This window comes from Ictalurus punctatus, chromosome 17 (assembly GCF_001660625.3).
Source record: "Ictalurus punctatus breed USDA103 chromosome 17, Coco_2.0, whole genome shotgun sequence".
Lineage (NCBI taxonomy): Eukaryota > Metazoa > Chordata > Actinopteri > Siluriformes > Ictaluridae > Ictalurus > Ictalurus punctatus.
In genome coordinates, this window is record NC_030432.2 from 14,326,092 (window position 1) to 14,341,085 (window position 14,994).

The 14,994-nt window shown below is 37.1% G+C and overlaps 1 protein-coding gene across 1 annotated transcript; it reads left to right on the forward strand.

Annotated features, from left to right (window-relative positions):
* Window positions 1-652: 652 nt before the first annotated feature.
* On the forward strand, window positions 653-7,780 carry LOC108277515 (P2Y purinoceptor 14). The gene is made up of 2 exons (XM_017490338.3): window positions 653-988; window positions 6,009-7,780. The coding sequence occupies exon 2, from the start codon at window positions 6,011-6,013 to the stop codon at window positions 7,052-7,054; it is 1,044 nt and encodes a 347-aa protein (XP_017345827.1). The 5' UTR covers window positions 653-988; window positions 6,009-6,010; the 3' UTR covers window positions 7,055-7,780.
* Window positions 7,781-14,994: the final 7,214 nt, after the last annotated feature.

Consider the following 14,994-nt stretch of genomic DNA (forward strand, 5'->3'; position numbering starts at 1 on the left):
GCTATGAGCTTTAGACTTGTGTCACTGCAAACTTTTCTGTGATTATATAATGCATTATTCATTCATTTATCTCCAGTAACCTCTGTATGGTGTGATGTAATTGATGCTGCAGAAAAAAGCAACAATTCAACAATTATAGCTTCCGCTATAAGCGTTAAGATCTCCTGACTCCTGACAAATCAGTAATGAGGAACTCGTTTAACCAGCATTTGAAGACATAGCAATTTGAAACCCTATTTGTATTTATTAAAGAACAGTTAATAATAGTAATATACATATAGGCTGGTGTGCATGGCTTCATGAGTCTGCAAATGTTGAGAACTTATGTTGAGATTATAATAATAATAATAATAATAATAATAATAATAATAATAATAATAATAATAAAATATGTCTCTATTTCTATTTTTTATAAACTGTACTCTTAAACTTGTGCCTTACAGAAGAATGAGGGTCATTCTGGAGGTATATTTATACCATAGCCGAAACTGAGCTGGGGTATTACAGGAGGGAAACAAAATGAGAGTCAACATGACTTTTCATCCATTTTTTGCTTCTAATGAACATCCCCCGCAAACTCCCACCAAGCTCTGCAGGGAATGGCTCTGATAAAGAGAGGCAGAACAGGAAAGTGTGTGGTTTCAAAAAGTTTCAAAAGGGAGTATAGATGGAGCATGCAGCTGCTAAGAAAGACAACCAGAAAAAGACTGGAGCATGTTTGTGTTCACAAAAAGCTCACAACAGGGATTAAGAAGAGAAGAGGAAATAGAAGTAAAACAGCAAGCTCAGAGGACTGTTCCTGTATGTGTGTCTTTATTTGTGGAAGCATTATCATGCTCAGTGGTGTTTATAAGCAGAATCCACCCACAAAGAAGTAAGACATTATCTGCTGTTTGATTACCTCCTGGCTCATACATCCATCTAACAGAGGCTCAAACACAGTGACAATACTAATCTCAGCACAGTTTGCCTGTTTGCTGCGCTCAAGGTTAGTATCATTTTATGATTTCTGAACTTTTACAATTTTCAGAATTTGTATTTTATTTTAATTTGATGAGATCACTAAAATGTTGGTCTTGTATGGAGGCAATAGTGTGTTGTTTTTAGTTTGAAGTATTGTTTGAATTGATGATACTAAATAACACATTGCTATATTTTGTGAAGCACTATTCGAGCCACAAAACCTACAAATATATATTCATTCAGCTGAAGAACATTAAGACTTATTTATTTAACTGGTGCTTAAAACATATTTGTATAACATAAATATGTTCTACTGGGTTTGTATTTGTATACATATATAATGCAGTAAACAGTACAAATGTTCCATGCAACTGTATTTGAATGTAGTTTGGTTGTTTTAATGTATTGCATATTTCCATTTCGATTTTGCATGACATGACAACATTCATAGGCTCAGTGAAGCTTGTTTGAGGCCATACTGTTTATAACTAGAAGCCATATACACTAAAAGTAAGACAAAATTTCCAAAATTCTAAAACACTTTAACCCCGGTATTCCTATAACAACATAAACCTCAACTAAACTTTATCCAAATGATTTAACCTTCTCTTATGTTTATAATTCCTCATGTCATCAGCTTCCTCCCTCAGCGAGCTTGGTGAAAAATTTATAATAATTATGTAATATGTAAACAGATTTCAACAAACACAATGTTAAGGTTGTGCTGTGATTGCAAACATAATCCTTTCTATTACACACACAAAACTATTTAAATTGTGCCCTTAAAGAACTTGTGTGTATTTTTTTCATTCACAGAATAGTGTTATTAAGGGGAAACTATTTCTCTATGTTCTAAAAATGCTGGGTTATTTTTTCTACCCAAATGCTGGGTTGAGCATTTTGGGTTATTTTCTCAGTCTTGGGTAGTTTTGGGGTAGTTTTGTGTAACCCAAATGCTGGGTTAGTGGCTGGGTCATTTCACTGACAGTTGAATCAGTGCACCCCTCCTCCACCCCGATCCTCAGACCAGCTCCTTGGGTCAAATCAACTCAGCACAGTCTGTTTGAATTCGCCTCAGGTGGAGGTAACGGTTTTCACACAGACAGATTGTTAGATTTATCTGGAGAAACAAGGTTCGCATCAATATATGTATATATAAAACCATTACTGTAAAAGCTCAAATGTGCAATAACAGTCCAGTTTACATGACTTTGTTAGCTTTGGCATACATGTTTGTAATGCCCAGTAAGTTGATTTCTCAGTTTTTTGGATGTTTTAAACGTCTCCTTTGAGCAAAATCTGGCAATTTTGTCTTAAATATATGACTTATTTTAGTAATTTACTTCAAAGTCTGTGTATAAACACCACTTTAGCAGCTCTAACAATACATGTCTGAACACCTTCTTGTGTATAAATAAAGGAGATGCCATGTTGAAATATTTGTTTATAGTGGCTTATATTTGACATTTTCAAAGGGTAAAAATAACCCTGATAATATTAACCCATTTATGAAATAAAATTAAGCAAGCATTTTTGTAAAAATGAAACCATCCTTTGGGCTGAAAAACAAACCATTTGCTGGGTTAAAATTAACAACCCAACTTGATGGCCAATCCCAACATTTGTTCTGACCTACATTTACTCAGCCATTGGGCTAAAAATAACCCAATTTGTGTTGTTTCTAATCCAGTGTTTATTAGAGTGTATCACTGCATAATTTCTCCTGACAGTGTAGCATTGATAAGACTAGCTAAAACTATGCTTAATATGGAGAAACATGAAGCAAAACTCTCAGTGCCATGAGTGTGCAATGTGACAGTGCTTACAGAAATATCTTTCACGATCTATTACATTTTAAGCTGTGCTTCTGAAATGAGAAAAAGGAAATGTGTCATATATCTGTGGCAGCTATAGCGGAAACCTCTAAAAATGTCAGTGTGAAAAGTTTCTATAGATATTTATAAGGCTTATAGACATTTATCACTACAAACAGTTAGGGATGTCACGATACCAAAAATCTAGTAGTCGGTACCGATACCACCAAAAGTACACGATACTCAATACCAAAGTCTATACCATGGTGTGGTATAAAAATAAGATAAAAAAAATAAAATAAAAAACTGGAGGACAGCTTCTTGATTCTGGCAGGGAGAGGGGGGTGGGTATTTTAGTTATCAAACACTGTCTGACAATGAGTCTCCGGAGGTGCACTCCTAAATGCGAGCACACACACCTTATACTCTGAATGCAAGCATTTAAATTCACTGATATGGTGGCAGGCCAAAAAGATTTATTAAAAGCATGAACATTTGAATAATTATTAGTGACATTTGGCTACAGTTTGCTGACAGGACACGGGCTGAATGGCGATGCATGGTGGCCCATTAGGAGGTAGTTTATAAAATTGCAATGTGTTAACATCGTTAATAAATAACTGTCTATCGCAAACATTACATGGAGCATAACGTTAGCTGGTTTCACGGCTACAATGCCAGCTGCCTCAAACAAATATATTATAGGATCCGTCTTTCAGGTGCTTCACCAAATTCCAGGTGTTTCCTCGCTTTGTTTGAAATGAACGATACCGGCATACCGGCAACCGATACTAGCTTTCCTCTCAACGAGTTGGGGCGGAGCTAAACTTGTTAAGCTAAGCTAAACTTCTGTAGTTTTTCCCGTGTGCTTGTCGCCGTTCCTCTTCTTCTTCACCACTTGTGGACCGACTAAAACACTTGCGCGTATTTGCTGCCCCCATCAGGTCCAGAAGAATCACAACCTCGGTACTGTCGGTACTGACGGTACTTTCGTTACAATCGGTGCAAAGGCTACTCCAGAAAAACAAGTACTGTCACATTCTAAGAATGTTGGTACCGACTTGGTACTGATGTATCGGTTCTCGTGACATCCCTACAAACAGTACAATGTTCCATGGAAATCTATTTGAATGTGGTTTGGTGGTTTTCATGCATTGAATATTTCCATTTCGATTTTGCATGACATGACAACATTCTGAGGCTCAGTGAAGCTTATAGTTTGAGGCCATACTTTTTAGAACTAGAATCCATATTATATATATATATATATATATATATATATATATATATATATATATATATATATATATATATATATATAATAAAAGAAAAGACACAATTTCCAAAATTCCAAAACACTTTAACCCCAGTATTCCTATAACAACATAAACCTCAACTAAACTCTGTCCAGATAATTTAACCTTCTCTTATGTTTATAATTCCTCATGTCATCAGCTTCCTCCCTCAGCGAGTTGGTGAAAAATTTCCACATTAAATGGATTATGTAGTAATATGTAAACAGATTTCAACAAACAAAAGTGCTAAGAGCGTGCTGTGATTGCAAACATAACCATTTCTATTACACACACACACAAAACTATTTAAACTGTGCCCTTAAAGAACTTGTGTGTATTTTTTTCCTTCACAGTATAGTGTTATTAAGGGGAAACTGTTTCTCTATGCTCTAAAAATGCTGGGTTATTTTTTCTACCCAAACGCTAGGTTGAGCATTTTGGGTCATTTAATTGGGTTATTTTCTCAGACTTAGGTCGTTTTTGGGTAGTTTTGTGTAACCCAATTGCTGGGTTAGTGGCTGGGTCATTTCACTGACAGTTGAATCAGTACACCCCTCCTCCACCCCGATCCTCAGCCCAGATTCTTGAGTCAAATCAACTCAGCACAGTCTGTTTGAATTCGCCCCAGGTGGCGGCAATGGTTTTCACACGGACAGATTGTTCGATTTATTTGGAGAAATAAGGTTCATATCACTATATGTATCCATAAAACCATTACTGTACACTAGAAAAAGCTCAAATGTGCAATAACGGTCCCGTTTACATGACATTAAATGCACCGCTATCTTCGTTAGCTTTGGCTTACTTGTTTGTAATGCCACTGGATCGTAAGTTGATTACTCAGTTTTTTGGATGTTTTAAAAGTCTCCTTTGATCAAAATCTGGCGATTCCATTTAAAATATATGACTTATTTTAGTAATTTCTTCAAAGTCTGTATATAAACACCACTTTAGCAGCTCTAACAATACATGTCTGAACACCTTCTTGTGTATAAATAGACGAAATAGCATGTTGACATATTTGTTTATAATGTCTTATATTTGACATTTTCAAAGGGTATAAATAACCCTAATAATGTTAACCCATGCGCATGGCGGCTTAGTGGTTAGCACGTTCACCTCACACTGCCAGGGTTGAGAGTTCGATTCCCCCGCTGCTCTGTGTGTGCAGAGTTTGCATGTTCTCCCTGTGCTGCGGGGGTTTCCTCCCCCAGTCCAAAGACATGCATGGTAGGCTGATTGGCATGTCCAAAGTGTCCATAGTGTATGAATGGGTGTGTGACTGTGTATGTGATTGTGCCCTGCGAGGGATTGGCACACCGTCCAGAGTGTACCCCGCCTTGTGCCCTATGCTCCCTGGGATAGGCTCCAGGTTCCCCCGTGACCCTGAAAAGGATAAGCGGTATACAAGATGGATGGATGGATGGATGAATATTAACCCATTTATGAAATAAAATTAACCCAGTGTATTTGTGCAAATTAAAACATCCTTTGAGTTGAAAAACAAACCATTTGCTGGGTTAAAATTAACAACCCAACTTGATGGCCAATCCCAACATTTGTTCTGACCTACATTTACTCAGCCATTGGGCTAAAAATAACCCAATTTGTGTTGTTTCTAATGCAGTGTTTATTAGAGTGTATCACTGCATAATTTCTCCTGACAGTGTAGCATTAATAAGACTAGCTAAAACTATGCTTAATATAGAGAAACATGAAGCAAAACTCTCAGTGCCATGAGTGTGCAATGTGACAGTGCTTACAGAAATATCTTTTACGATCTATTACATTTTAAGTTGTGCTTCTGAAATGAGAAAAACGAAATGTGTCATATACCTGTATATGTGGCAGCTATAGTGGAAAACTCTAAAAATGTCAGTGTGAAAAGTTTCTATAGACATTTATAAGGCTTATAGACATTTATCGTGTTTTTCAGGTATGAACTACAGCAATACCACTCAGCCCCCTGGCTGCGGAGACCTTCGAAGTGGAAACAGCACAGACTTCAGCAGTGTATTCACACACGTGGGTCTCCCAGTGCTCTATGCACTGACCTGCGCCACTGGTCTGATCTTAAATGGCTTGGCAGCGTGGATCTTCTTCCAAGTACCCAGCACCTCAGGCCTGGTGGTGTACCTGAAGAACATGGTGGTGGCTGACCTTCTGATGCTGTTCTCCTTTCCTTGGCGCATGGCCAATGACCTAGGCTTTGGCGGATGGTACTTGAGACTGGTGGTGTGCCGCTACACAGCTGTGCTCTTCTACTTAGGCATGTATACAGGCATCATCTTCATGAGCCTCATCAGCCTGGAGCGCTATGTCAAGATCGTGCATGCATCCTCGTGCTCACCTCGGCCTTGCTCTGTACGTGTCGCCACTTTCCTGCAGCAGGTAGCTGTAGCCAGATGTCTGGTGTTTCTGTCCTGGGCATTGATGCTACTCTGCATGCTCCCCAACTCACTGCTGACCAACAAGCCTGCTGCAGAGGGTTGCTCATGCATGGACCTGAAGAGCGAACTTGGGCGCAGCTGGCATGAAGCCTCTGTCCACTCTGTTGTGGCCATCTTCTGGGTGACACTTGTGTTCATGTCTTTCTGCTACTCTTCCATAGCCTGGCAGGTGTACCAATCCTACCGAAGAGTAAAGCGGGGCAGCAGCAAAGCAAGCCGCAAGTCTAACCAAAGTATTTTCAGCTTGCTGATTGTGTTTTTTGTCTGCTTTGTGCCATATCATATTTGTCGAGTGCCCTACACCCTGAGCCAGAGGTTCAACACCAGTCTTAGCACTGAAACCCAATATCATCTCTTCCAGGCCAAAGAGGCAACACTGTTCATGGCTTCATTTAATGTGTGTCTAGACCCCCTGATCTACTTCCTCATGTGTAAGACATTTCGAGAGTTGCTGCTACATAAGCGGTCTACTGCAGAGGTTATTAATGGGGTGCCCTCTGTTACCAATAGACTAAGTACCAGCAATTTGTAGAGACGAAATGGAAATAGAAAGAGGAATTGATGGTTGCTGACGGACACCAAGGTTGTTGCAGTGGATTAATTACACAATGCTAAAACAACAACAAGATGAGCACATCAGCAGTGCTGTGTCTTCCAGTTTCTGTCTCATTTTGCACAGCCACTGTGACCAAAAGGAGAAATCAAAGCCAAATATTTTAATCATCAAAAACCTTCTCAAATGTCAAATATCTTTTTAACCCATTAGCATTATCGGACTGAATAATGCAGAGCTCATAAAAACTGGGACTTTTGTACAACTTTGTAACCCAAATTTGGTTTTTATATGTTTAATATAAAAACTAAATTCTCCTTAACACAGTAATGAAACATGTAATGAATTAAACTTGTTTTTGCTATTGTACATATAGATTTGTAAAAACAATATTTATATATTAAACAATTCCATAAATAGGACATGATATGTTATAAATTTTATAATGTGTCTGTAGTCAATTAATATTTTCCAGAGTAATCACTGCACTAGACTGCACACGCATCACTATCAGAGCATCCCTGTTGATGCATGAATCTGACTATATTAAAAGGAAGTCATTGCATAGCATCAGTGTTCAGCAGACTACTATCTAATAACCTTCCTGAAATACCTAGTAACAAGCTGAGCTTTAACAGAACTTGAATAAAGGGCACCTTCAGACCTTTTATCCCCAGTTTCCATGACCTGTTCTCAGTTCCTGACTCATAGAATTAAGGCAGAATTGCATTGGTCAGTTCCTGACTTGTATTCTCAGGGAGTGTACACAATGTCACCACTTAGAGCTTGGTTTGAATGCTGGACTAATACTGTGTATAGGTTTGTTTTAAATATATTTTCTTATAATGTTCCTGTCCATTCTGCATTGTAGTTCAGTTAAATGAGCTGCATAGAGACAGAGGGTATGCCTGCATAAATTAACTTGAAGACTCCATATCCAGGGCCACTGCCTATACCTCAGGTTCAATTTAAGAGGGTCATGCAAAACCAGGGTCAGGATAAGAAATCACCTTTGGGATTCTAAAGTCCCACTTTAATTGTTTAAGACTGTTAGGTGTAGACCCAGCCAATGCATGTGACATAACACAGTGTTGCACAATATAGCCATGATTAAGAAGGAGGGGCTTCCTGATTTGGTGTACCCTGTGAAGATGGACCAATCAGCTGTAAGACAGGCCATTGCAGAACAATTCTTTGTTACTTAATGAATTTATGTTACTACACAAACACCCCACATGAAACAGTGGACATGATCTTTATTTGACCAATTACTTTTTATTTGTCAGTTGTCTTGACCTTTCAACACTGCAATACTATACCACTTTCAATACTAACCCTTTTTAATAGTCCAGCAAAACAAGAATTCTTTTAGACAGATGTAGACCACTGTGGCAATTTAACATGAAAGTAGTGCGTTTACCTCCAAAAGCCGCTCAGAGCACACAGAGACTGTATAATTAATGTAATCATGGGCACCACCAGTTTGGAGAATCTGGAATATTTACAAAATTGGCTACAATCAGTGGAGTGAATACACTGGACTAACTTGAGCCAGTATGCAGTTGTCACCTCATGTATAGCGTAGAAAAGCTCTAAAAATATTATTGAACAAAGAGGAAAAACAGTTTATTATACTTAACATCTATTTAAATACACGTTTATTTTAGCCAACTTGTTCTTAACTTCTCCTGGGTCAGAAGAAATGCACAATATTGTCAAAGTTTGTGGACACCTGACCATCATATCTATATTTGGGTCTTCCCCAAACTGCTGCCACAAAGTTGGAAACACACAATTGTATAGGATGTCTCTGTATGCTGTAGTATTATGACTCTACAGGAGCATGTAATTGAACAGGAACTAAGGGGCCCGAACCTGTTCCAGCATGACAAAGCCCCTGTGCAAAGGTCCATGAAGACATGGTTTGCCAAGGTTAGAGTTGAAGAAATCAAGTGGCCTGCACAGAGCCCTGACCTCAACCCCACTGAACACTTTTGGCATGAACTGGAACGCTAGCTGCATCCCAGACCTCCTCACCCAACATCAGTGCCGGACCTCACTAATTCTCATGTGGCTGAATGGACAAATCCCCACAGCCACACTCCAAAATCTAGTGGAAAGCCTTCCCAAAAGATTGGCAGTTATTATAACAGCAAAAGAAGTACTGAATCTGGAATGGGATGTTCAAAAAGCACATATGGGTGTGATGGTCAGGTGTGCACAAGCATTTGGCCATATAGTGTATTTCAGAGGTGTGGCCTTCCATTATAGGGCCAATTCTTCAGCCGGTATCATTTGAGGGTGAAGGACAACCACCAGTCCCCAGGGTCATAAATTTTTAAACAAGTATAGCCTGCTTACCAATTTGCATAATATTTTATATTTGGTATTTTATCTGCCAAGACTGTCTAATGCCGTTGGGATTGCAGCTGAAATTAGCAATAACAATTTACTGCTAATTATTTCATTTACAATTACATTTTTATTTTAAACACATTACAAGTGATATGTGAATTGAAATAAAATTGTCTATTACAATTTATGCATGTACACAGTTAGATATTTTTGCCACGTGCCTGGCAGCAGCGACAGTATTTATTTATTTGGTAAATAAATGGTAAATGGCGCACTTATATAGCGCTTTTATCCAAAGTACTTTACACTGTGTCTCATTCACCCATTCACTCACACACCAGTGGTAGCAGGAGCTGCCATGCAAGGCACTAGCTTACCATCGGGAGCAACTTGGGGTACAGCGTCTTGCCCAAGGACACTTCGACAAGTGGAGTCACCCGGGCCAGGAATCGAACCGCCAATCCTACGATTACTGGACAACCCACTCTACCAACCTGATCTATCTCCAGCTTTTCCAACAAGCTTTTGGGCCAATGTGAGACCTGTCCTTTTTAAAGTGAATGGGTGTAGAAATTGGTGAGAAAAGCCTGACTTAATGAGTTGTTAATACCGCAGTTAAAGCAGCTTCTGAATTTTTAGTTAAGTGAAGCTGGCTACCAAACTGAAACTCCAAATTTGTTGAGCTTGCTTCAGAATGAAAAGGTTACTGAGTCAGAGTACACTCCTGGGCAAAATATTAAGCTTTTAATGGTTTTAACAACAAATCACTGGTCAGGAAATTAGCAAGAATTAAAGAAATACATAAAGTACCTTAGTATGGGATAGCTTTTACCTTAGATTTCTTTAAATGTAATGCGCTGTGGGTAAACGTGCAGACATCTTTTTATTTGAACTTTATTATTTTGTTTTATTTTTACTTTATTTCAATTTTGTACACCCAGAAATGTGTCGGTTTTACATCAAACATTATATAATAATTATCATGATACAAGAAGACTATGTAAGTGAATTTCTCTGTTTCTATAGATTTTCCCCAAACAGTTCACTGCAACAGAAGTAAAGAGTGCATTTGTTTAATTCTTGCTTAATCTTCTGACCAATAATTTGTTGCTAAGACATCCATCCATCCATTTTCTGTACTGCTTATCTTACACAGGATTGCAGGAAGCCTGGAATGTAATTGAATTTGTGAACAGATTCCATAAGGGGGCAACACATAGACACATAATACACAGTCATCACACATCACATGGGGCTCTCAGTCATTGTTGCAAAACTGTGGAGCTTGTAATATTTCATTGTTGTCCTCTGATAGTGAGTTTGATCAAAACACTATATGTCACAGCCAGAATTGAATTGAACTCTCTCTGTAAAAACGTACAATGCACACATTGACAAGCAGCTGTAGCAACAATAAACAAAAGCAAAATAATGCCCTACAGCACAGACTTCCACCCTTGGTCCTGGTGTAACCCATGTCGTGTATGTTAGGGTTTCTCTGCTCAATCACATTTACTTCAGCTTAAGATGGGCTGTTAATTAGCTGAGTAGATTAGTTGGATTATTAGGTCGAACGTATTCTAGGATCAGGGTCCGGAACCTGTGGTCTACAGGAAACACAAATAATACACTTTGCATTTGGTGTGGTATTCAGTGTCGGAATAATGTGGTTTCTAATCAGCATAAATATGTAGAATACATACATAGTATACAAAGGAACAAAGTTTTCAGGAACCCATGCAAATCATTGGGGGTTGGGGGCAGGTCTGCAGCATTATCTGTTATCACTTATTGGTTGTGATGGATGATGACAGTGCATCAGTCATGCACATTATCACAACACCATCTATCTCATAAACAAAAGCACTTATTTACATCGAAACCAATTTTCCTTCCTTGTTTAGGTTCATAGAAGGAAGTAATGGTCAAATAAAAAACAGAGATAGCAGCACTGCTGCGCTCTTAATGACTGCAGATGACTGTGAAAGGGTGAGTCTAACCTGTCCTGTTATGCTGTACATTATTAAAACGTCACATAGCCTATTTAAATACCAAATGTGTTGCAGTTTTTCAGTATGTCTCAGATAAATGGTTTTGGCAAATTTAACACACATAGAAAATAAACGGTATGAATAAAGGGAATGACGATGACTCTAGTCTCAAATTTGGTAATATTTAATTCATTCATCCATTCACTGGAAAAAAAAGTAAATAAAATTCCATAAAAATACAGCAAAAGGTCTTTGTAAATGATTACTCCTAAATTACATACTGTATACTGTATCGGCCATATATGATTCATACATTAAACACATAACACCACACAACACAAACACCACATAACAACTGGGATTTAAATAAAATGATATTAGCCTTTTTTTTTTCATTGTTGATCCAAAATTAAAATATAAAAGAAAATGCCACGTTCAAGCAATCAAAATGAAAGAAAAATAACTATGTTCAATGCAATGGCTTTATAAATGTAGGTATAAAACAAATCCAGAATAAAGTCAGATTTGTTTCTTTAAAAATAATTGTTAAATGATACAAGATGTTGTTAAGTAAAAGCTCATCATTTTACTTATATGCAATACTTGATTTTCAATATTAATTCTTTGAAATAAACAAAAATAATGATCAGCAAGTCTGCAAATTTAAAACAAATAGTATAATTATTTGATGCTCAAAATATTTATTTGCTTAATGCTAACCTTTTAGCATTCAGTAAAATCCTCATTTTACTTGTCCGAATGCCAAAGCCACTTGTCCATTGAAAACGGTCAATAAATGACTGATTTATAGTAATACTTCATTTAATATTAAGTTTAACAAAATGTTACACTTGACACTGAACAATTTACAATGTGTGCATGAGAAAGACAGAAAAAGAAAAAAAAGATGCTGAAAGGAAACCATCATTCTATTGAAAGTAGCATTTTAGATATGAACCATATAACATCATTTTCACTTCCCAAATAGCATGTCCATCTACAGGGCGTATTGGCTTTAATTGGTGTCTCTCGCTTTCTCTCTGATGTACGCACGCATGCACACACACACACACACACACACACACACACACACACACACGCCCACACACACCATCTTCCCCTTTTACTTGTTTACCTGATTTTCCAAAATACATCAGCTAATGCCAAGTGATTAACTAGCTAGCTAGAGTCCTTCTTCCTCACTCTATATAATAATGTGCTAAAAAAAAAAAACTTATATCACTTATATCACTGCAAAAAATGGCAAGTGACAATATAGTGAAAATAGACAATACAAGTAAATATATCTTGAATACAGTAAAATTTATCTAGCATTTTCTATTATGAGATTACAATAAGATATAAGATCACAATCAACCAAATATAAGCTCCTTTCTAGAAATAAATGCTGAAAATTAGCAAAATAATCTATTAAAATGCCAGTGAAATAAGTAAATAATAATAATAATAATAATAATAATAATAATAATAATAATAATAATAAATGTAATAATGATAATAATAAATGTAAAGCTTGAAATTAGTTTGAGAAATAGGTTTAATAACTCATATTTGGTTTGTGTAATCTTATACCAGGAAATATTGAAATAAATTAATAATTTATAAGAAATTATATAGTATAATAATTTATTTGAAAAAATAATCAATTTGACTATATCCAAAATATTTCCACTTGTTAAGATGTCATTTTTTGTAGTGTATCGTGTGTATAAACTGTGAGGTTATAGTTCGATGGTTACTTTTGTATCTAGCTACCTGCATGTCAGCCATGTCAAAGTAATCTCTCTACGTGGGAATAAGTTTTTGTTCACTTTTACACTCGTAAATATCAGTGATAGCCCTTGAATTGACACAAAGAGCTATTGATTCAGTATCCATACTGAATAGGCTAATTGAACATATAGTCAGGTCCATATTTATTTGGACAGGGACACAATTTTAGTAAATTTGCCTCTGTATACCACCACAATGGATCTGAAATGAAGCAATCAAGATCAAGATCAAGTGTAGACTTTCAGCTTTAATTCAAATGGTTTAACAAAAAATATTGCATTAACCGTTTAGGGACTACATTTTTCACAGAGTCCCTCCATTTTTACAGGCTCAAAAGTAATTGGACAATTGACCAATAAGCAGTTTCATGGCCAGGTGTGGACTGTTTCCTCATTATTTCATGGCAAATTAAGGAGATAAAAGATCTGGAGTTGATTCCAAGCATTGAATGTGTATTTGGTAGCTGTTCATGGGAACTTTCAATATGTGATCCAAAGAGTTGTCGATGCAAGTGAAGAAGGCCATGATTATTCTGAAAAAACAAAACTGATCTATTAGACAGAGAGAGAATAGAAACTTTAGGATTGGTCAACTCAAAAAATAGACTTTGCTTAAAAAAGAAAAAAAGAAGAAAAAAGGAGGGGGAAGGGGAGGTAGGGTGGTGAGGGGGGCGGGTTTTTTTTAGGGGGTGTTAGGAGGTGAAGGGTGACCAGTTCAGATGCAAGATTAACTTGTCGCAGAATGATGGAAAGAGAAGAGTTTGGAGAAAGACAGGAAAGGCTCATGTTCCAAAGCATACCACATCATCTGTCAAACATGTAGAAGCAGTGTTATGGCATGGGAATGTATGGCTGCCAGTGGAACTGGGTCACTGGTGTGTATTGATGATGTGACTGCTGATAGAAGCACTGTAACATGAAGAATTCTGAAGTGTATAGAGTTATACTTTTTACTCAGATTCAATCAAATGCTGCAAAACTGATAGGACAGTGCTTCACAGAACAGATGGATAATGACCCAAAAAGTACCGCGAAAGCAGCCCAAGGGTTTCTTAAGGCAAAGAAATAAAATTTTCTTAAATGTCCAATGACCTCAACCCAATTTAGCATGCTTTTCACTTACTGAAGACAAAACTGAAGGTAGAAAGACCCATAAACAAACAGCAACTGAAGGCATCTGCAGTAAAGGCCTGGCAAAACATCTCAAGGGAAGAAACTAAACATTAAGTGATGGGTCCATGGGTTCCAGATTTCAGGCAGACATTGGCTGCAAAAAATTTGCATCCAAGTATTAAAAATAATTCTAATATTCATGATTGTTAGTTTATCAAATGATGTTTGAGCCTATGAAAATGGATTAATGCTTAATACAATATTTTTTATTAAACCACTTGAATTAAAGCGGAAAGTCTACACTGCACAATCACATCTTGATTTCTTCATTTTAAATCCATTGTGGTGGTGTACAGATGAAAAAATACAAAAAAAATTGTGTCACTGGCCAAATACTTATGGACCTGACTGTATTCGCAAAATATCTTATTTCAGACAACGTAACTGGAGAAGTTGAAGGCACAGAATTGTTGAAAGTTGTGTCTTTTACTGTTTCTGTACCAGTCAGCAATGCTTGCTAAGCAAAGCTTCTAAAGGTGTCTAAAACATCGCCATGTTTAGCAGGAAAGTCGCTAAGTTGGTAACACTGTTGTAACCAGTGCACACATGCTTCGGTAGGCTACTCTGCTGTGAAAGCTGCACATTTGAGCTATATGCTGAAAATAGT